The sequence below is a fragment of the Plecotus auritus genome (assembly GCF_963455305.1).
Source record: "Plecotus auritus genome assembly, chromosome: 9".
Classification (NCBI taxonomy): Eukaryota; Metazoa; Chordata; class Mammalia; order Chiroptera; family Vespertilionidae; genus Plecotus; species Plecotus auritus.
The window spans coordinates 58,757,229-58,779,394 of record NC_137783.1 but is presented as its reverse complement, the minus strand read 5'-3'; the positions used below and the strand labels follow the sequence as shown (position 1 = coordinate 58,779,394).

The 22,166-nt window shown below is 43.8% G+C and overlaps 1 protein-coding gene across 1 annotated transcript; it reads right to left on the bottom strand.

Annotated features, from left to right (window-relative positions):
• Positions 1 to 312: 312 nt before the first annotated feature.
• MSMB (microseminoprotein beta) lies at positions 313 to 13,555 on the bottom strand (the record flags this gene model as incomplete). Its single annotated transcript, XM_080688380.1, is given in 5 exon segments — positions 313 to 442; positions 3,795 to 3,900; positions 5,180 to 5,285; positions 13,519 to 13,539; positions 13,541 to 13,555. Coding segments are annotated over 5 exon segments (378 nt in total).
• Positions 13,556 to 22,166: the final 8,611 nt, after the last annotated feature.

The window sequence follows — 22,166 nt, the reverse complement described above, 5'->3', positions numbered from 1 at the left end:
CAGTGCCTAAGTGGGAATGTACAATGATTTATTGGAGTATAGGAAAAATATAACTTTATTCATATTTATTTTTTGTTCCCTCTATTAAATGTTTGAATGCTTTTTAATGTGTATAAAAATCAATGCACACATAATTTATAAATTTCAAGTATACACATATTCAGATGTTTGCTCAATTTTTACTTATTTATTTTTTTACGAACAGGTAGGGTTATACAATCATAGTCTGTTAGAGGCCATAGGAGAATGAGGCCTGGCCTTGGAGGACCTGGAACCCCTCTGGATGGGAGCCACGGGCGCACTAGAAGCACATTACATCACCCATTGCTGGACAGGACAATTCTTTTCTGGATTCTTTTTTTCCACCACTGTATAGGTGCAGGTCTCCTTGTTGAATAATTTATTGCAATCCATTTTGTTAAAACCCAAAGGTACAGCAACACTGCCATTGAGACAAGAGCAAAGCCAATTAGAAAGGATAGGATATCGACCCAAGCCATTACACTCAGAACGCAAGAACATACAATGGAGTCAAAACAATCTCTTCAATACATGGTGTTGGGGAAATTGGACAGATACATTAAAAAATAAATAAAACTAGACCACCAACTTACACCATACACAAGAATAAACTCAAAATGTATAAAAGACTTAAATGTAAGTCATGAAACCATAGAAATCCTAGAAGAAACCATAGGTAGCAATATTTCAGACATCTCTTGTAGCAATATGTTTACTGATACATTTCCTAGGGCAAAGGAAACTAAAGAGAAAATAAACAAATGGAACAACATCAAAATAAAAAGCTTCTGCACAACAAAAGTAAAAAGGGAACCCACTGTATGGGAGAACATATTTGGCAATAATACATCTGATAAAGGGCTAGTATCCAAAATATATAAGGAACTGATACAACTTAACAAAAGGAAGACAAACTATCCAATTAAAAAATGGGCCCTAGCCAGTTTGGCTCAGTGAATAGAGTGTCGTCGGCCTGCGGACTGAAGGGTCCCAGGTGCGATTCCGGTCAAGGACATTATCTTGGTTGCCGGCACATCCCCAGTAGGGGGTGTGCAGGAGGCAGCTGATCGATGTTTCTCTCTCCTCGATGTTTCTAACTCTCTATCCCTCTCCCTTCCTCTCTGTAAAAAAATCAATAAAACATATATATATTTTAAAAAGTTACATTGTTTAAAAAAAAATGGGCAAAAGACCTAAATAGACACTTCTCCAAAGAGAACATGCCAAGAGCCATGAAAAAATGCTCAAAGTCACTGATCATCAGAGAGATGCAATTTAAAATGACAATGAGGTATCATCTTACATCTGTCAGAATGGCTACCATCAACAAATCAACAAATGACAAGTGTTGGTGAGGATGTGGAGAAAAGGGAACCCTAGTACATTGCTGATGGGAATGCAGACTTTGCAGCCATTATGGAAAACAGTATGGAGTTTCCTCAAATAATTAAATATGGAACTGCCATTTGACCTAGTGATCCCACTTCTAGGAATATATCCTATAAACCTGAAACACCAATTTTTAAAAAATGTATGCACCCCTATATTTATAGCAGCACAATTTATAATACCTAAACCCAAGTGCCCATCAGTGTATGAGTAGATAAAAAAGCTGTGGTACATTTACACCATGAAATACTATACAGCAATAATAATGAAGGATCTCTTACCCTTTGAGACATCATGGAGGGACCTAGAGAGTATTATGCTAAGTGAAATAAGCCAGACAGAGAAAGACAAGTATCACATCATCTCACTCATGTGTAGAATCTAATTAACAAACTAAATTAATGAAGGGAGTGGATCAGAGACATGGAAGCCAGGAACAGAGTACATAATCTCAGAGGGAAGGTGGGGGAGGGTGGGTGGGTGGGAAGTAATCAACCAAAGACCTTGTATGAACATATGCACAACCCATGGATACAGACCCTGGGGTGGGGGTGGGGGTGGCTGGAGGAGGCCAATGGTGGAAAAAAGGGACATATGTAATACTTTCAACAATAAAGTTTTTTTTAAAAAAAGATAGGTGGTGAAGACCTGGAGTGGGGCGGTGGGGCGGGGGGGGGAGTGAATGGGGGAAAAAGGGAGACATATGTAATACTTTCAATAATAAAGATTTAATTTTTTTTTTTTTTAAGAAAGGATAGGATGCCCAGCCTTCTCAGGGCTAGCTCTGTGCCAGGGGCAGCCCACACTCCAGCTATCTAGGGTGCCCCTCAGCAACTTAAGATCACCTTTTAGTTTGAAACCCCAAAGTGCTGACTTCAGGAACCTGGATTTGAACACATAGAACCTGGTCTATGAGCACATAGACCATCTCTGACATCGTTCCTAAGTTCCATCCTGCATCACAGGACCAAGCAAGCTCTGAGAGGCCCAAATGCATACTGGACTACTGGGGCCAGGCAGCTTGTCCTAGCCTGACTTCTTGTTATCCTGGCTCAGGAAGTGGCCAGCAGTTCTGCTGCTTGAAGGTGGGAAGGGAAAGATTGTCCATTCTAATTAGAATAGGAGCTGGCTAAGCCCACAGGAAGTGAGAGTCACTCCTAGCCAGGATCAAGGAGCCCAGGAGCAGCTAATGAAAACTGGGGACCATCTCCCCAGGAAAGTCCACCCACACATTCAAGGGTGCAAGCAATGTCAGGATTCATCACTCTCTTGGAACACACACACAATGGAACATTCTTCAGCGTAATTATGAAACATGCTGCAGCACGGATGAACCTTGATGCAAGTGTTCCCCCACGTCCTGCGTGGTTCAGGGTTCAGGTTCAGGGTTCGGATTCTGGAGGAGGCCGCACACAAATGAAAGAGACAAGACAATAAAATACTAATTTGGGAATTGGGTGCCAGGCAGAAGCCCAAGAGAGGACTCAGCTTTGCTCTGGCCTTGCCATCCTTTTTATTCAGGTTTGGGATACACCCATAGCCCTTAGGCAGGCAATTCCAGTAACAGGCAGACTATCTTATCAGTAAGGATTTACATGACTATCTGGTGGGGAAGTTGCTTCAGCTACCATTGTCTCGACTGAACAGTGGGTGCATAGCTCTGACCTTTGCCAGAGCTTTAAGGGTCATCAGTCTTCTGGACTCCTTGTCTGCCCCTTTCTGCTAGTGAAGGCAATGGGCAGCTTCCAACACCTTGAGGACATTATAGTGTAAAAATCCAGTCACAAAAGGACAAAAAATAGAGACAGAGAGTAAAATGGTGGTTGCCAGGGACTGGAGAAAGGAGGAAATGGAGAGTTATTTACTGGGTAGGGAGTTTCAGTTTGGGAAGATAAGAAAGTTCTGAAGGTGAATGGTGGAAATGGTTGCACAAATGTGTAAATGTACTTAATGCCACTGAATTTTACACTTAAAATGATTAAAATGCTAAATTTTATGTTATGTATATTTTACCACAATAAAAAAAGAAAGTAAGAAATAGGGCCTGGTCGGCATGGCTCAGTGGTTGAGCATTGACCTATGAACTAGGAGGTTACGGTTTGATTCCAGGTCCTGACCCACATGCGTGGGTTGGGAGCTTGATCCCCAGAGCGAGAGGCAGCCAATTGATGATTCTTTCTCATCATTGGTGTTTCTATCTGTCTCTCCCTCTCCCTTCTTCTCTGAAATCAATAAAAATATATTAAAAGGAAAAAAAGAAAGAAAGAGTGCTGAAAAATAAACCACTTCAGAATAGGATTTTGAAAGAGGAAGTAGCTGTACCTCAGAGAGCAGCCCCCCATTGTTGCTGCACCCCCTTGTTGGCCCTTCTGGCTGAGACTTACGTGTTGCAGCAGTCAATTCCAGTTGGGTTACAAGAACACTCCTCACATTTCTCATTCTTCCACTTGGAGTTCATCGCGTAGGTGACGCCACTGAGATCCTTGCATTCTAAAATAACACATGTGGCATCATCAGTGGTGTCCTCAAGGCATGCAGCTGGAACAAGGCTTGAGGGACACTGGGGCCAGCCCTGCCACCTGTGGCCCTCCCAAAGAGGGAGAATCTCGTCAATTTAAGGGTGTCTAAGAAAAGTGCTTCTGTGGTCTGGCCAGTGTGGCTCCGTGGCTGAACATCGACCTAGGAACCAGGAGTTCACAGTTTGATTCCAGGTGGGCACATGCCCGGGTTGCGGGCTCGATTCCCAGTGTGGGTCATGCAGGAGGCAGCCAACTGATGATTCTCATCATTGCTGTTTCTATCTCTCTCTCCCTTTTCCTTTCTTTTTGAAATCAATAAAAAAATATTTTTAAAAAAGAAAGAAAAGTGCTTCTGTGGTCACCCATACTAAATTCTAGTACTGTCCAGTTCATGTCACCAATCATGTTTTCTTACAACAAGCTTAAGTCCTTCCAGATCTTATTTCAGAACAAATATTACAAGAAAAAAATAAGGCCTTCCTCTTTTATCAGATAGCTTTATGATCCTAGGGGTACTTGGAGCCAAGTTGTCTTTTGTTTTTTGTTTTTTTTCTGCTGGATTATCTCTGGATAAATGACTCATTTTACCACTTCTCTTTGCTTTGCTTCTCAACCATAAATGCACATGTAAAACATCTTGGGCATTTTTAAAAAATCTATGCCTGGGTCCCACCTCAGAACAACGATTCTCTCTGGCCATGAGGCCCAGGCTACCATATTTTCCCAAAGCTCCCCAAGTGATTCAGATATTCAGCCAGGGGTCAGAACCACTGCTTTAACCCTTGGTGGTCCAGGTGAGCTAGAGGAACTAGTAGTATCAGCACTACCAAGGCTGTGTTGGACATGCAGGCCCACAGAATCAGAACTTTATTTAGCAAGATTCTCAGAGAGTTCACGTGCACATTGAAGTTTGAAAAGCACTGCTTTGGAATATTGATGGTTCTTGGCCTGCATATAGGGGTGAATCCAAAAGCAATTAGCTGTGCAGCTCCTGCCCCAGAGATTCTGATTTGCCTCATATTGGATGGCCCCTGAGCGTTGGTAGGTTTCAAAAGCTTTCCAGGCAATTCTCCTACACCTCGGGTTGAGAAACACTGTCTTACACAGTGACAAATTGAAGTCTCTCATTTGACTCTATTTGATATCCGCCCTACCCCTCCTCCCCATGTGGATGTAAAGGCCTTCCTCTGCCAACAGGTTACACCTACCAAGCTGCAGTAAAATAATACACTTGAAAAGCTGGAACTTACCCTTAAATAAGTCGTCTGGAGCACGTGGATTAGGTATGAAATAGCACTGGGCATTGCATAGCATCACAAAGCTGGCCAAGACCACAAGTCTTCCCAGAAGAGCATTCTGCAATGTGAAGAAGCGTCAGGAAGAAAAACAAACTGATTCAGATGGTGGTCAGTGACTGAGTGTCCTGCATGAGGACCCCTGCTGGGCTCTGGCAGGTGGCTTAAAGGCGGTGCTTCAAAGGAACAACATCTACACAAGTTACTAAAATGAACTGGGGAAAAAGCTAAATGTGAGTCAAAGTCATAGGCCAATAAAATAATGATAGTGTGCTATTTTTTTAAAAAACCTTGCCTGAGGATATGTTTTTATTGATTTGAGAGAGAAGGGAAAGAGAGAGAGAAAGAGAGAGAGAGAGAGAGAAACATCAATCTGAGAGAAAAACATTTTTCGGTTGCCTCCCCTACACTCCCTGACACTAGAGATAGAACCTGCGACTGAGGTATGTCCCCTTTTGGTGTACGGGATGACACTCCAACCAACTGAGCCACCCAGCCTGAGCATCGTGTGTTATTTTAGTGCCAAGGAAGTTCAGGGAACCCTTTCGGATTGATTTTTAGCTACTTTGCAGAGTGTGTATAATTTAAAGGACAGAAAAGTGTGTGTGAAGAGTTTTAGGAAGATAAAACATTGACAAAAAGATGAAGAAAACACAGTAGGAGACTTGATGGAACTACTGAGTTAGTTGGCATTCTTAGACCATGAGGCTAAGAACTTCATTTTCCAGATGATAAAGGCATTGTTGATGGCTGCATGAACAAATCAGTTCAGCTGATACCAAATCTGCAGGACAAAGAAAAGTATCAAGTTGCTTTTGTCATCATTTTGAGATGAGCAAGCCAAATAAACAAACTTTAACATGGGAATTTCCAGGAGCCATTTTAAAAAGAGGATGGGGCCTGACTGGTATGGCTCAGTGGTTGAGCGCCGACCCCTAAACCAGGAGATCAAAGTTCGATTCCCTGGTCAGGGTATATGCCCAGGTTGTGGGCTTGATCCCCAGTGTGGTATGTGCAAGAGGCAGCTGATCAATGATTCCACTCATTGTTGATGTTTCTATCTCTCCCTTTCCCTTCCTCTCTGAAATCAATAAAAATATTTTTTTTTTTTAAGAAAAGAAGATGGGGGGTGAGGGTACTTGTTCTGTAAGATGTCTAAAATTAATTATGAACTGATGCTACCTGAAGTAGTACGTTACTAATATAAGAATAGAAAGACAAGTAAAGGGAACAGCATAGAAACCCCAGAAAGTATACTTATAAATCCACATAAAAGTTTATTATAAGAGAAACTTAGTTTTTGAAATCTGTAGGGAATTATTCAAAAAATGTTATTAGAACAAATGGGGGCCTATTTTGAAAGGAAATAAAGTTAATTTTTTACTTCAGTTCCCACAAATAAATTCTAAAAGGATTTGAAGGTTAAATTTTTACAAGATCATAAACTAACTTTGTACGATGGCAGATACACCTGAAACAAATATAATATTGTATGTCAACTGTACTTTAATAAAAAAATTTTAAGATTTAAACTAATCACAGAAAATGCAAGTAAATAATAATCTTATTCTAAGTATTAAAAAAAGAAATAGCTTTGAAAATGTAAAAGTTATAAAATCATAAAATTAAAATAATAATTACCAAATTTGGAGAACAACATCATTAAATGAAGAATATCTGTATATCAACAAGAAAAAGAAAAACATCCTAGTAGAAAAATGACAAAGAAAATAACACACATAATCCTGGCCAGTTGCTCAGTGGTTAGATCAGCTGTGGGCAAACTACGGCCCGTGGGCCAGATTCGGCCCGTTGGGCTGTTCTATCCAGCCCGCAGAGCCGAAAGAGCAGAGGGTTCTCTTGCTCTCCCCTCTGCTCCTTTACTTTGAATTTATATTAGTTCACACAAACACTCCATCCATGCTTTTGTTCCGGCCCTCTGGTCCAGTTTAAGAACCCATTGTGGCCCTCGAGTCAAAAAGTTTGCCCACCCCTGGGTTAGAGCATCAGCCCACACACTAAAGGGTTTTGGTTTGATTCCTGGTCAAGGGCAGGTACCTGGATTGTGGGTTTACTCCCTGCCCCGGTCAGGGTGCAGGCAGGAGGCAACAAACAATGTGTCTCTCTCACATCAATGTATCTCTCTCTCTACCCCTCCCCTTCCACTCTCTCTCAAAGGAAAAAAATATCCTCACGTGAGGATTAACAGCAACAACAAAAAAAGGTAACAAATAACACACATATACAAATAGAAATGATGAACAGAAGCATGCAAAAGTTCAAGTTACTGCTGAGACCAGAAATGTAAATTTGTACATAAAATAGAACCATGTGGGATGACAAAAATAATTATTTCATTTATAATATCCAGAGTGAAATAAAGGCATATCTGGGAAGTGAAATGCACAAGGCTGGTTTATGTTTGAATAATCTTTATGGAGAACAACTTAATAGTATGCATCCATATTCTCAAAACTGTTTACAACAGCCCTGGCCAGTGTTGCTCAGTTGGTTGAGTGCTGGTCCATGCACCAGGAGGTTGCTGGTTTGATTCCTGGTCAGGGCACATGTCCGAGTTGATCCCCAGTAGGACCGATCGATATTTCTCTTCAATGATGTTTCTATCTATCTATTTCTCTCTCAAATCAATAAAAACATGAAAAAACAAAAACAAAAACCTGCCCTGGCCGGTTTGGCTCAGTGGATGGAGCGTCGGCCTGCGGACTGAAGGGTCCCAGGTTCGACTCCGGTCAAGGGCATGTACCTTGGTTGCGGGCACATCCCCAGTGGGGGGTGTGCAGGAGGCAGCTGATCAGTGTTTCTCTCTCATTGATGTTTCTGACTCTCTATCCCTCTCTCTTCCTCTCTGTAAAAAATCAATAAAATATTTAAAAAAAAAAAAAAAAAAAACCTGAGGAGAAAACCAAGATGGCGGCATAGGTAAGCACCTAAACTGCTGCCTTGCACAACAATTTCAAAACTACAACTAAAAGACAGAACGGACACCATCCAGAACCACAGGAAAGCTGGCTGAGTGGAAATTCTACAACTAGAAGGAATGAGAAAAGCTCACAGAGAATTGGAGGTACGGCAAAGGGGCTTTGTGCGCACAGAGAGGAAGGGCGGCTGAGAGCCTGGCTGACTTTCTCTGGCGGGAGGGGGAAGGAAGCCCCCGACTGCACTGAACCCCAGTTCTGACTGCACTGAACCCCAGTTCCAGGAGAAACCCCGTGGACCCAGGCTCATACCAGGGGAGTCTGGACTGTCAGGTAGAGAGAAAGGCACCCGGAGACTCGGAGACCCGGGGGAGACCCGGGGGAGCCCCGGCGGGCAGGGGTCTGGAGGCGCGCGTGCCAGTGTGCACAGAGACTGCGGAGGTTGCCACAGGCTTTCCCTAGTGGAAGGGAGTCGGAGGCTCCTGACTGCACTGAGCCCCAGTTCTGACTGCACTGAACCCCAGTTCCAGGCAAGCCCCTGGGGACCCACGCTCTTGCGGGGGGAATCTGGACTCTCGGGTGGAGACTCGGGAGCCGGGGAAGGCAGAGGTCTGCAGGCGCACACACGCACAAGGGCAAGGCTGACTGGAAGCCAAGACTGTCTGCTTGGCTCCACCCAATTTTTCTCTTTACTTTTTTCTTCTTCCTCTTCTTTAAGAATACCTTTCAGCATTTCATATAATACTGGCTTGGTGGTGATGAACTCCTTTAGCTTTTTCTTATCTGAGACTCCACCCCATCCAAGCTGAGCACAGAGGCTTTTGCAATTTGGCAAGTCTAATCCTATAAGGCTGTCTCCAGCACCGAACTTCTCCCAGCGTAGACACAGTTGATCCTCACAGCCAACTGGCCTGCAGGTCAATTCCTCCCAGTGATACCAACAACAATCAAGACTTAACTACAACAAGGCTGTACACACAGTCCACAAAGGGGTGCACCAAGAGTATCCACCTCAGGTTAACTGGGGAGGCTGACCCACTGGGCCATATAGGAAACCTAGCACACAAAGCTAACCTACCAACTCATGGAAGCAATGAAAATGTGGCGACAAAGAAACAGATCACAAACGAAAGAAATGGAGGAAAACAAACAACTGGATATAGAATTCAAAACCACGGTTATAAGGCTTTTTAAGAATATCCTAGATAAGGCCGATAAATATAACGAGACCCTCGAAGATATGAAAAAGGACCAACTAGAAATTAAACATACACTGACTGAAATAAAAAATATTATACAGAGACCCAACAACAGACTAGAGGAATACAAGAATCAAGTCAAAGAATTGAAATACAAAGAAGCAAAAAACACTCAACCGAAAAAGCAAAAAGAAAAAAAAATCCAAAAAGTTGAAGATAGTGTAAGAAGCCTCTGGGACAACTTCAAGCGTACCAACATCAGAATTATGGGGGTGCCAGAAGAAGAGAGAGAGCAAGATCCTGAAAACCTATCTGAAGAAATAATGACTGAAAACTTCCCCCACCTGGTGAAAGAAATAGACTTACAAGTCCAGGAAGCACACAGAACCCCAAACAAAAGGAATCCAAAGAGGACCACACCAAGACACATCGTAATTAAAATGCCAAGAGCAAAAGACAAAGAGAGAATATTAAAAGCAGCAAGAGAAAAACAGTTTTACCTACAAGGGAGCACCCATACGATTGTCAGCTGATTTCTCAACAGAAACTATGCAAGCCAGATGGGAGTGGCAAGAAATTTTCTAAGTGATGAATAGCAAGAACCTACAACCAAGATTACTCTACCCAGCAAAGCTATCATTCAGAATTGAAGGGCAGATAAAGAGCTTCACAGATAAGAAAAAGCTAAAGGAGTTCATCACCACCAAGCCAGTATTATATGAAATGCTGAAAGGTATTCTTAAAGAAGAGGAAGAAGAAAAAAGTAAAGAGAAAAATTATGAACAACAAATACATATCTATCAACAAGTGAACCTAAAAATCAAGTGAATTAAAAACCTGAGGAACAGAATAATCTGGTGAATATAATAGAATCAGGGGCATAGAAAGGGAGTGGACTGATAATTCTCAGGGGGAAAGGGGTATGGGGGGTGTTCAGGAAGAGACTGGACAAAAATCATACACCTATGGATGAGGACAGTGGGGTGGGGGATGTAAGGGCAGAGGGTGGGGTGGGAACCGGGTGGAGGGGAGCTAGGGGGGGGAAAAGGAGAAACAATTATAATAATCTGAATAAAGATTTATTAAAAAAAAAACACACAAAAAAACCTGATACAACATTTGACTTCACCTTTTCACTTCTAAGACCTGGTTCTAAGAATGGCACAGACTTCACCTCTTGGATGCTCACTGCAGGAGGGAAATGAATCAACCAAATGCCCCAAAACAGGGCTGTTTGAGAACATGGTGACTCTGAAAACAGACCTGGTCAACTTAGGAGGTAAGAGAATATGAAATGACATAAATGATCACTGTTATGACACATTAAAGAAGGCAGGTCATAAAAATGTTTGCACGGTATTCCTATGATGTGGAAAAGATCCACATAGAAGGAGATGCTCAAAGAGATTAAAGTTTTTGTACCAAATTTTAACAAGTGATTTTTGAGCTGTGGAACTTTTCTTTGGACTTCTCCTCTTATTTTCTAAATTGCTTATAATGAAATGCATTAGTTTTAAAACCAAAAGAAAAAAATCAGTTCAATAAAACTCTCAATATAGTCAGCTCACATCAGAACTAGAGGTTGCACCTGCTCTGTTTCATTCTTTTACATAAGCTTCAGCTTCAGATCATTGTGGAAACCTGAATTTTTCTCTCAAAACAAACAAATAAAAACAAAACAAACAAAAACAAATGAAAACGCCAGTCTTATTGACAGAATTTCCACTCCCTTCATCCAGAAAGGGGGCTCCTGAGAGGTGCTGGTGATCATAGAAATTTTGGAGGTCTTGTTTTATCCTGCCACAGAACAGAGGCACCAATGGGCACAAGCCAGGGCTGCAGCCCAGGGTGAGTGACGCGTGCAGAATTCCCAGATCTTCTGCTGCTCCGAGCGGAGGCACCCAATTGAATGACTCAGAGATGGAGTCCAAACATGGTGACAAAAGAGAGCAAAGTATTCAGTGTTGAGATTAACCAGTTGATAATATCTTACATATAGCCTCCATATTCTCTTCTCTCTCTCTCTCTCTCCCTCGCTCTCTCTTTCAGCCTCAGTTTCCTCCCCTGTAAAAACAGAAGTTCTCCCATATGGGTGGGCATCAAAGTAACCCAGGCTGCTAATAATGAGTACACAGTCTCAATCAAGCTCATTGAAAAAGGACATGGCCAAGGCCTTTGGATCTTTACCAAGTTCCCCAGGTGAGAAACACAAAAAACAATCAAAACTAGTGCTTCTTTAATGTGGATATGAATCCCTGGGAAATTTTGTAAAATAAAATGCAGATTCTGCTTTGGTGGGATCAAAGAGCCCTAATTTCTAGCAACCGCCCCCCCCCCAGGTGATGCCCATGCTATTGGGTTGAGACCACCTGAGTAGAGAGGTTCTCAAGTCCTTTCCTGTTCCCACATTCTATTCCTTCACTTCCCTTAGCTTCCTTCCTTTCTTGCATTCAGTAAAGATGAGATGAGCACCTGTTACGGGCAGGCACAGGGGACAGTGCAGCTGGGAGGCCCCATTAGACTTTCCAGATGCCTGCACGTAACAGGTGCTTCATGCCAGCCTTAGGGTGAAATAGGCTGGCAGTGCCCCTAGGAATAGTGTCCCTTTAGGTAAGTTGCTGTTCCTTGTGTCTTCCCAGCATGATCATGAGTCAGGCATCTTGCCCTAGCTGGTTTGGCTCAGTGGATAGAGTGTCGGCCTGTGGACTGAAGGGTCCTGGGTTCGATTCTGGTCCAGGACACATGCCCAGGTTGTGGGCTCAATCCCCAGTAGGGGGCGTGCAGGAGGCAGCCCATCAATGATTCTCTCTCATCATTGATGTTTCTATCTCTCTCCCTTCCTCTCTGAAATTATATATATATATATATATGTGTGTGTGTGTGTGTGTGTGTGTGTGTGTGTGTATATATATATATATATTTTTTTTTTTTTAAAGAGTCAGGCATCTTTAAGGGTCCTAAGCAGGGCAGGGACATTGTCAGTTCTGCAGCTTACAAAGTTCACTCTGAGGGCGGAGGAGGGGTCTGATGGAGCAGGAGGATCCCACCCCACGGTTTTCCTGCTCTTTCCAGCTTGTCTTTCTGACAGTCTCTGAGCTGAGGCCCAGGGTCCATTCTGGAGGACCCTGCAATCTCCTCTTCTGCTTTGCCATTGACCACTTCCTTCCTCTTCTCCTTTGTACCCCAAGAGCAGCCCGGTTCATTCCCTTTTACTGGCTCTAGCAAAGGGTGCTTTTAAAGATCAAGTTTGAATTGAAGGCATAAAGGACGTCTAAATGAGTTTTTATAGATTTTGATGCAAATTTTTTCTTAATACAACAGGATATATTGAAAAGGGCCTAGGACAGTGGTCGCCAAACTCATTAGTCAACAGAGCCAAATATCAACAGTACAACGATTGAAATTTCTTTTGAGAGCCAACTTTTTTAAACTTAAACTTCTTCTAATGCCACTTCTTCAAAATAGACTCGCTCAGGCCGTGGTATTTTGTGGAAGAGCCACACTCAAGGGACCAAAGAGCCGCAGTTTGCCGACAATGGGCCTAGGATGATGGTTCTCAAATTTTGCTGAATATTAAAGTCACCTGGGCAGCTTTTAAAAAAAACCCAATTACCAAGGACTCACTGCAAACCAACCAACTCAGAGTGTCCGGTGTGGGAGTCAAGCACAGATGTCCACTGTGCAGCCCATGTGGGAGCCGCTGGCCTAGAGAGGGACACCTCGCTTCCCGCCTCAGCTGCGCACAGACAGCAGTGAGACTCGGGGACAGCTCTTCCCTCCCAGGCTCCGTTCTCATCTGTGATGAGGCAGTGCTATAGCTCTGACATTATATTTAACTCACAAATCACTCACAAAGGGCCCAAGAATTAGAGACACGTATAAAACCTAATTGAATCCCAAACTTACTGGAAGAAACAACAGCTTTGATCTTAGAGAACAGAAATCATTAAGATTTTCTCAAGCTCCCAGCCTCTCATTACACTCTATAGAGTCTATACATTCAGTTGCAAATAATCCATAGAATATTCCTAACTAGCTCACATTTATCATTACGTTGTATCCAGTAGAAACACACTTCACAGCACATTCAAATAAGGAATAAACTGTGTGTCCTTTTTCCTTTTTCTGGTCTCTAGGTATGAAGCAACCAGTTACCTACCATTGTGATGAGCAAGGGTCCTTATAGGCCTGCACATCGGGAAGAGTCCCAGCGACTTATATAGAAAGGGACTCCCAGGACCTGGCATCCTCAGGGAAGATAACGTGCCAAGGACTCGCTTAGTGTTTACAGAGGCTGACTGTTAACAGGAAACTGGTTTCAGATGATTTATGAGTTATTCATAAATCAGGTCTCCACCCTGATTACATGTTTACTCTTGCCATCTACACTCCTAATATTTGTTTGCCCTGGACCTGAAGGAGCAGAGGGGAAGAGAATCCCTTTGCCGTGCCTTCCCCTATGCTGGGTGGATGGCGAGGCACATGATATACTATCTTATTTGATTTCACACAGCCAGGAAGTGACGCTGAACTTCAAAGAGGCAATAGAATAGTTCAATGGGTCAGCCCAGTCCCCCCCCCACACACACACACACACAACAAGGGCGCCCTTAGGGGCCGTTCTGAAGGAGCAGAGGGCCCTCTGTGGAATAAGACAGCGGCACTGCAGCCCTGGTTCCCTTGATGAGCCACGTGTGCTCAAGAAGCTTGAACTTTCCATAAGCTTCTTGAGTCGGAAGCCTTTGCTCTCTGCTATAGCAAGCAAGCCTTCTCTTTGTTCAGCAATGCTCTTCAAAAACACCTGCTTGCCCTCATTCTGCCCAGCGTGGCTTTGGGGAGTGGCAATAAGCAGAGCCTCCTGATATATTTAAGGGCTTACCATGTGTGTGAGTCAGCTCGGGTTGCCATAACAAAATACTTCAGACTATGCCGCTTCAACAATAGAAATGAATTTTCTCACAGTCCTGAAGGCCAGAAGTGTGAGATCAAGGTGTTGGCAGGGTTGGTTTCTTCTGAGGTCTTTCTCCTTAATTTGCAGAGGGCCACCTTCTCCCTGGTCTTTCCAGGATCTTCCCTCTGTGTGCATCTGTGTCCCGTCTCCTTTTTCATGAGGAGTCCAGTCATTTTGGACTAGAGCCCAACTAATGGCCTCGCTTTAACTTAATTATCTCTTTAAAGGCACTATCTCCAATACAGTCACATTTGAAGTACTGGGGGATAGGACTTCAACATACGGATTTAGGGGGACACAATTCAGTCCATGACACCATTTTATCTCAAAATATTTCCCCCACAGCTTGCTACAGTGCCTAAAATTCCACTCTGGGTTCCTGCTACCCCTGGATGAGAGTTCAGGCTTCTTAAAGAGCCTGTGGGTTCTCAAAACTCTTCAGACTGCCATAGTGATTTGTCCTGTGCATCACAACCACTCCTAAAACCAGGCTTGCCACCCCCTAATACTATGTGTGTTAGCTCTCTTGTGCCCCCGAAAAGCTGCCTCCCCGCTCACTGGGGATGCCACAGGCTCCTGCACACTTCTGCTTTCACCTGCATACGTTCACACTACCCCTGGATCTAAGTCCTGGAAGTCAGGGGCACATCCATCAGTTTCTTTCTTTTTTTAATATATATATATATATATATATATATATATATATATATATATATATATATTTTTTTTTTTTTTAATCAGAGAGGAAGGGAGAGGCAGAGATAGAAACATCCATGATGAGAGAATCATTGATCGGCTGCCTCCTGCACACCCCCCACTGGGGATCGAGCCTGCAACCTGGGCATGTGCCCTTGACCAGAATCGAACCAGGGACCTTGCAGTCCACAGGCCAATGCTCTATCCATTGAGCCAAACCAGTTAGGGCTCCCTCTAATTTTTTTTGAAACACCAAGTTTGAAGAATTTCTCACAGTGTTGTAGCTGAGTGCTTGTGTCCTATCTTCCTTGTCACAGACATGTGACCTGAGTTCCACAATCAGACTCACAGAGCAGGGCCCCTCAAAGTGGATTCATGCAGAGTCCCTTGGGAATGATGGCAGAGGATGTGGTTCCCAGGGCGAGGGTCTCTGCAGTCCAGGGTGCAGTGTCAGTCATGTGAGGGGCAGCGACTGTGAGCAGAATGGGGTCTTGCTGGAGCCATCAGCCATGGGCCTTTGGGTGACTTATCTGGATTTGTGGCCACCAAGTCTGTCTCTGACCTTCCACAAAGCCTGTGAACTGACTGCCATCTTTCATAAATTGCTTTCCTGCTCACGCTGGGGCAGGTCCTCTTGTTCACAAGTAAGAACTCTGTGATCAAGGCAGTGACCATAACTAATTCCTGTTCATGTCCTTCCCAATGGAACTATGCCTGGGACAGTGAGGCCACACAGAATAGGAGCATGCTGGTTTCATGCAGGCCTTCCACACGGCCAATCAGTGCCACAGCTCGCAAGAGCTCCTCTGCCACTCACAAGGTGCTGGCAGGAAGGCTGTCCCTCCCTGCCCTCCCCTCAGCTCCAAGAGGGGCTTGTGATAGTGGAGGGATGCTGGGCGCAGGTTAGGTGCTGCCTTTAAGGACTGGGAAGAAAAACAAAACGAGCATCATTCTCCAGATAAGCTGCAGCCAGTTTCGTCCAAACATGTCTGATGTTGATGCTATTTCAATTTTCATCCTAATGAAAAAGGCTTATTGCTTTAGTTATTTGTTTACTTGTTTGTTTATTTATTTATGGCACACACAACACCCCATACGTGTAAGCAAAAAAGAGAGAGCCAAGATAAGCAAAACAAAAAATGCTGTGATTGTACTGTGTCCCAAGAGAGCCACTGTCAGCATTTTGTAGGTTTCTACCGTGTTTCTCCGAAAATAAGACAGTGTCTTATATTAATTTTTGCCCCCAAAGACACGCTAGGTCTTATTTTCAGGGGATGTCTTATTTTTCCATGAAGAAGAATACGGTACACATTTATTGTTAAATGAAAATAAAGGAAATTTATTACCTGTATACGGTACGGTAGTACAGTAGTTGTCAAAACAAACCAGACAAACTGTGAATCCTACAGTATCAAGAATTTACTCATTTATTCAATGACAATCATGTCATCATCTTCTGGAACATCATCATAACAATCCAATTCCTGAATTTCCTGGTGAATTTCTTGTGACTCCATTTCTTTCAGAATCAGTGGACCAAATCTCTCGTGTTTAGCAATAGCACTGTCTTTAAATGAGTACTTCTTGTCAAGGTAGCCTGCTCGCAGTGCATTTGCAATGCAACTGTCAGTGATTTTCTCCCATGAATTCTTCACCCAAGTCACAACTTCTTGCAGTTTAGGTTTCACAAAGTTTCCACGCTGATTTCTCTCCATTCTATTTTCAATGTAGTCATTAATTTCCATGCGCAAATTGTCTTTGAATGGCTTGTTTATTGCAATATCAAGAGTCTGGAGATAGGCCGTCATTCCTGCGGGAATCATTATCTGATCTATTTTTCTTTCGTGAAGAAATGTCTTCATGTCTTTAGCGCTGTGAGTGCTGGCTGCATCCCAGACTAGCAGACCTTTGGCTCCCTTGCATAACAAGCGGCAGCATTAAATTGACCCACTTCCTTATAACTGCTTGTGTGGCCCAGGCTTTTTCAGTTTCAAGAATAAAAACGCCCAAAACACCTTCAATCTTTTCCTTCTTGCCCTTAGAAATGATTAAAGGTGGGATTTTAGTGCCATCCAGACGAATTGCCAAAATACAGGAAACACATGCACTTTCATAAGCAGTGGAGGGAATGTACGCTAAGGAGGCACCCCGCTGTTCAATTGTTGTTTGAGATGATTGGCCCATAAACACTGCAGTTTCATCCATAGCAATCATGTTGGAAAGATTGTATTTAGAGAAGTCAGCATCATCAATAAAGGACTTGAATGCAAGTGCTCGCTTAATAACTTGAGTATCTTCCAACCTAAACAATGTTGTAGATCTTCTTAAAGACAGTTCACTTCGCTGAAGGAAATTATCCAGCCAGTGTTGTGATGCTTTGAAGTCTTCGGGGGCTATGTCAAACTGTGGTGCAAGGGCAAATTCTTGAATCTGAGCCCTATTCACAACCAAAGCCTTTGCTCTCCTGTCAACAACCCATTCACAGATCAGGTCTTCCAGCTTGGAAAATAATGGTTGCCGACCTGATCCACACTTGCGCTTTTTAGCATTTCCCTTGTCCACTTGTTCAATGAGGTTACCATACTCTGCTTGCCATTTTGGACCAATTGGATACTCAACATCTTCTCTTTGCAGAAAGCAGTAAGATTTTGGCCCCAAGAGTCTTCCACGATTCCTTTCTTGTACTCCATGGAGTAGCTTTTTCTTTTTGCGCTCATTTCTAGGGGTAAAAAAAAAGGAATTGGGGTGTCAAGGTGGGGGGAGGGAGATCACTCAAAATGACATGGGGGGATTAGAGGGGGGAATCAAAATGGCACAGGAGAATCAGAGGGGGGATTACCATTTTAGTAACCCCTTTTGATCCTCCTGTGTCATTTTGATTGCCCCCTCTGATCCTCCTGTGTCATTTTAAGTGATCCCCCTCCCCCCACCCCTGTGCCACTGAACACCTTCACCAGACATCCCCCCTACCCCTTTATCAGACATTTACCCCCTGGGGCCTGACTGGGGACTGTCACTGGGCTTGCTGGGGGCATGGATCTGGGCTGGAGCAGGGTCTGCCACTAACTGAGAACCTTCAGTCATCATGAAGGCGGCCGCGAGCATCAGGTAGTGTCACCAGAGACAGACCAGCACTCACCACCTTCGCCTCTCTAATCCTCCTGTTCTTCTACACACATCTGCGAAAGTCTCCTTCTCTCTCCCTCCCCGCGCTCACCGCTCACTCCGACCTCCGCTCCACCTCCACACAGCACTGACGTCAGGACTCTGCGTAACGTCACTGGTTGCTAGACACCAGTCGGGGTGGCCCTAATGACCAGTTTACGGTAAATTAATTTTCATTCTGAGACAGAGCCTGGGTCTTATTTTCGGGGGATGCCTTATATTTCACTCAGAAGGAAACCTGTAAGTAGGTCTTATTTTCGAAGGATGTCTTACTTTCAGGGAAACACGGTAGGTATATTTTCATTTAGGAGAGACAAAAGTCATAGGCACTTTTTCCCAAGATGGGACATTGTTCCTCACGTTATACATAGGTTATAGCATATTGTTACACAATCTGCTTTGTTCATTTAGCAATGCTATGACCATTGCTAAATATAAGTCTGATCACTATTTAATGGCTACATTTTATTACATAACCTGGCTAAGCCCTCATTTATTTGATCAATTGCTTCTTGTTCAGCATCCAAGCTATTTCTGAATTTTTAAAATTAGGAATTTTATTCTTTAGACTAGAGGCCCGGTGCATGACTTTCATGCACTTGGGGGGTCCCTTAGCCCGGCCTGCATCCTTTCACAGTCCAGGAGCCCTCGGGGGATGTCCGAGAGCAGGCCTAAGCCACAGTCAGACATCCTTGGACATCCTCAGACATCCTTGGACATCCTTAGTGCTGTTGGGGAGGCGGGCTGCTGCTACGCTCGCCAGCCCTGTCAGCCCTGCTTGTGGCTGAGTGGCGCTCCCCCTGTGGGAGCCCACTAACTACCAGGGGGGCAGCTCCTGGGTTGAGCATCTGCCCCCTGGTGGTCAATGTGCGTCATAGCGACCGGATGCCCCCACTCCACCGCTCTCCCCTTTGGTCGATTTGCATATTATCCTTTTATTATATAAGGTAAAACTTTCCCCACACAATGCTAATTTCCTTAGGATAAATTTGTAGAGATAGACTTTCTAGGTAAAGGTATTATTTCATTATTTGCTAATCTGATCAGTGGGGAATGTTATTTTGTTTTAATTTACTTTTCTTGAGGGTTTGGCAAGACTAGACATCTCTTTTTGTAAGTTTTTTATTGTTGTTAATCCTCACCTGAGGATATTTTTCCATTGATTTTTAGAGAGAATGGAAGGGAGAGGGAGAGACAGGGAGAAACATTGATATGAGGGAAACACATAAATCGGTTGCCTCCTGCACACACCCTGACCAGGGCTGGGGGACCTGCAAGTAAGGTACATGCCCTTGAGGAGAATCAAACCTGGGACCCTTCAGTCCGCAGGCCGACGCTCTACCCAAAGAGCCAAACCAGCTAGAGCTGTAAGGTTTTTTTTAAATATATTTTTATTGATTTCAGAAAGGAAGGGAGAGGGAGAAAGAGAGCAACATCAATGGGCTGTGTCCTGCATGGCCCCAGCTGGGGATCAAGCCCGAAATCTGGCCATGTGCCCCAACCAGGAATGGAATCGTGATCTCCTGGTTCATGGGTTGATGCTCAACCACTGAGCCACGCTGGTCAGGCTAAAATTGCTTTCTTTAAAAAGCCCATTCTCACCTGTCTCCCAGCCTCTCAGTTCCTCTCACTAGAACGCATGCTTGTTGAAACATAGTTCTAAGTGTGTCACACACTGTTCTGCATCTTGCTTTCTTCTTTTGGTGCTCTATTCTTTCTAATGGCTGCCTAATATCTTACTGCATAGATGTACCATAATTTAGACAACCAATCTCCTGTCAATGAGAGGGATATTTAAGTTGATTCCAAGTTTACTGTTACCAACCATACTGCTGCAAATATGTGTTCACATGCCTTTGAGCCCCATTCCCATTTTCAAAGAACTTTTATCTTGCCCTGGCTGGTTAGATCATCTTCCTGATACACCAAGGTTGCAGGCTCCATCCCCAGTCAGGGCACAAGAATCAACCAATAAATGCACAAATAAGTGGAACAACAAATTGATGTTTCTCTCCCTCTTCCTTCCTCTCTCTTTCTAAAAAAATCTATAAATTAAAAAATGTTTAATATTTTTATCTTAAAATAATTTGACTCACAAGATGTTGCAAAAATAGTGCAGAGTCCCTGTGTACTCATCTTCTGCAATGATAGCATCTTAAATAACTGTAGTCTTTTAAAAACCAAGAAAATGGCACTAGTACAATAGTACAACACTGTGTCTAAACTGTATATTTTATTCTGATTTCATCAGTTTTATGTGTTTTTAAAATCTTCCCCCGAAGATATGCTTAGAGACAGGAGGGATAAAGGGAGGGAAAGAGAGAGAGAGAGAGAGAGAGAGAGACTTTTGAGAGAGATACATCTATCGGTTGCTTTCCATACATGCCTCCACTGGGAATCGAACCAACAACCTTTAGGTGTACAGGACAATGCTCAATCAGCTGAGCCACCCTGGCCGGGATCATCAGTTTAAATGCACTTTTGTGTATGTCCAGTTTCCATTTAACAACATTCCACTTTGTTTCCTGGGCCTTTTCTGCCCATGTTACTTTTGAAGCAGGGTTAGGTAAGTGGAGGCACACCGACACGTGACATCTCCCACTGGCTCTGTCACTGGCCCACAAGAACACTGGACATGGCCTAACCTCTTCATAACTGACAACCTCCACTAGGTGACTTTTGTAAAGGTCCTTGATACATTTCTGTTTGTTTCTGTGTGTGTTGGTGTGTGTGCGCGCACACTACTCTGGTGTCATAGGAAAAGTCTAGGATTCATACCACTTTAAAAATATTTCACATATTTGTTCCACATATTTTCCCCTGAAGGTGGAAATGATAAAATATTAACAAATATAAGAGATCAGTCCAAGAAAAAGAAAAGATTTCAATGAGTGCATCTACTCCATGGCTTCGTGGGTGTGTGGTCCGGGGCAATGTACTTGAAATGAGCAGGGCGAGCTTCCTTGTGCTTTAAGGTTGGTCCCGCTTAGGGAAGGCTTAGGATTGTGGCCTGTGCAGGCAGACAGACCAGAGCTGGGATCCTGCTTCCAAAATGTTTACCACATGCCCTAGCCCCTTTGGCTCAGTGGATAGTGTGTCAGCCTGTGGAATGAAGGGTCCTGGGTTCAATTCTGGTCAAGGGCACATGCCTGGGTTGCGGGCTCAATCTCCAGTAGGGGACGTACTTGAGGCAGCCGTTCAATGATTCTCTCTCATCATTGATGTTTCTAGCTCTCTCTCTCTCTCCCTTCCTCTCTGAAGTCAATAAAAATATATTTTAAACAAACGTTTACCACATGATCTTGGCAAGTTATTTAACCTCTCTGTGCCTAACTGTTCCTCTTAGAACCTTGCAGAGTTCTAAGAATGAAACGTGCTAAAAATACAGTCAAGACCAGGTCTCCCCTCCCAAGGCTTCTCATCTTGCTCACAGTCCAAGCTGGAGTTCTTCCCAGGCCCATCAGTTCCTGCATGACCCTTGACCCTCTGGCCCCTCTGGGCCCTCTGGCCCCTCTAGCCTTATCTCCCCTGCAGACCCCTCACACATCCCATCCCAGCTTCTCTCACACCTCATTGTTGGCCCTCAGACACCTCCAGATCTTTACTCAAATGTCACCCTCTCAGGAGGTCCCTCCCTGAGCTACTCTATGACACCTGGGCCACATGCCAGCCCCCACACTCCCCTCCTCTCTACCTTTTCTGCTTTATGTTTCTACAAGGCCCTGATCCTCACCTTACCTCAGACACAGCACCTGTTGCTTTGCCATTGCCTGCCCCCCCCCCCCACCCCCCCACAACTAAAATATCAGCTCCTTTACGGAGGCACTTTGACTCCTTTGTTCATGGCTTCATACCCAATACTCAGAAAATTTCCTGGCACAGGGGAGGGGCTCAAGTGAATGAATGAATGACCAGAAGTACATGTAGGGTCCCTGTACTATACTCTCTAAATAGGCGCCATGCTGTGCTGTGCTGTTGTATACACTGAGAACATG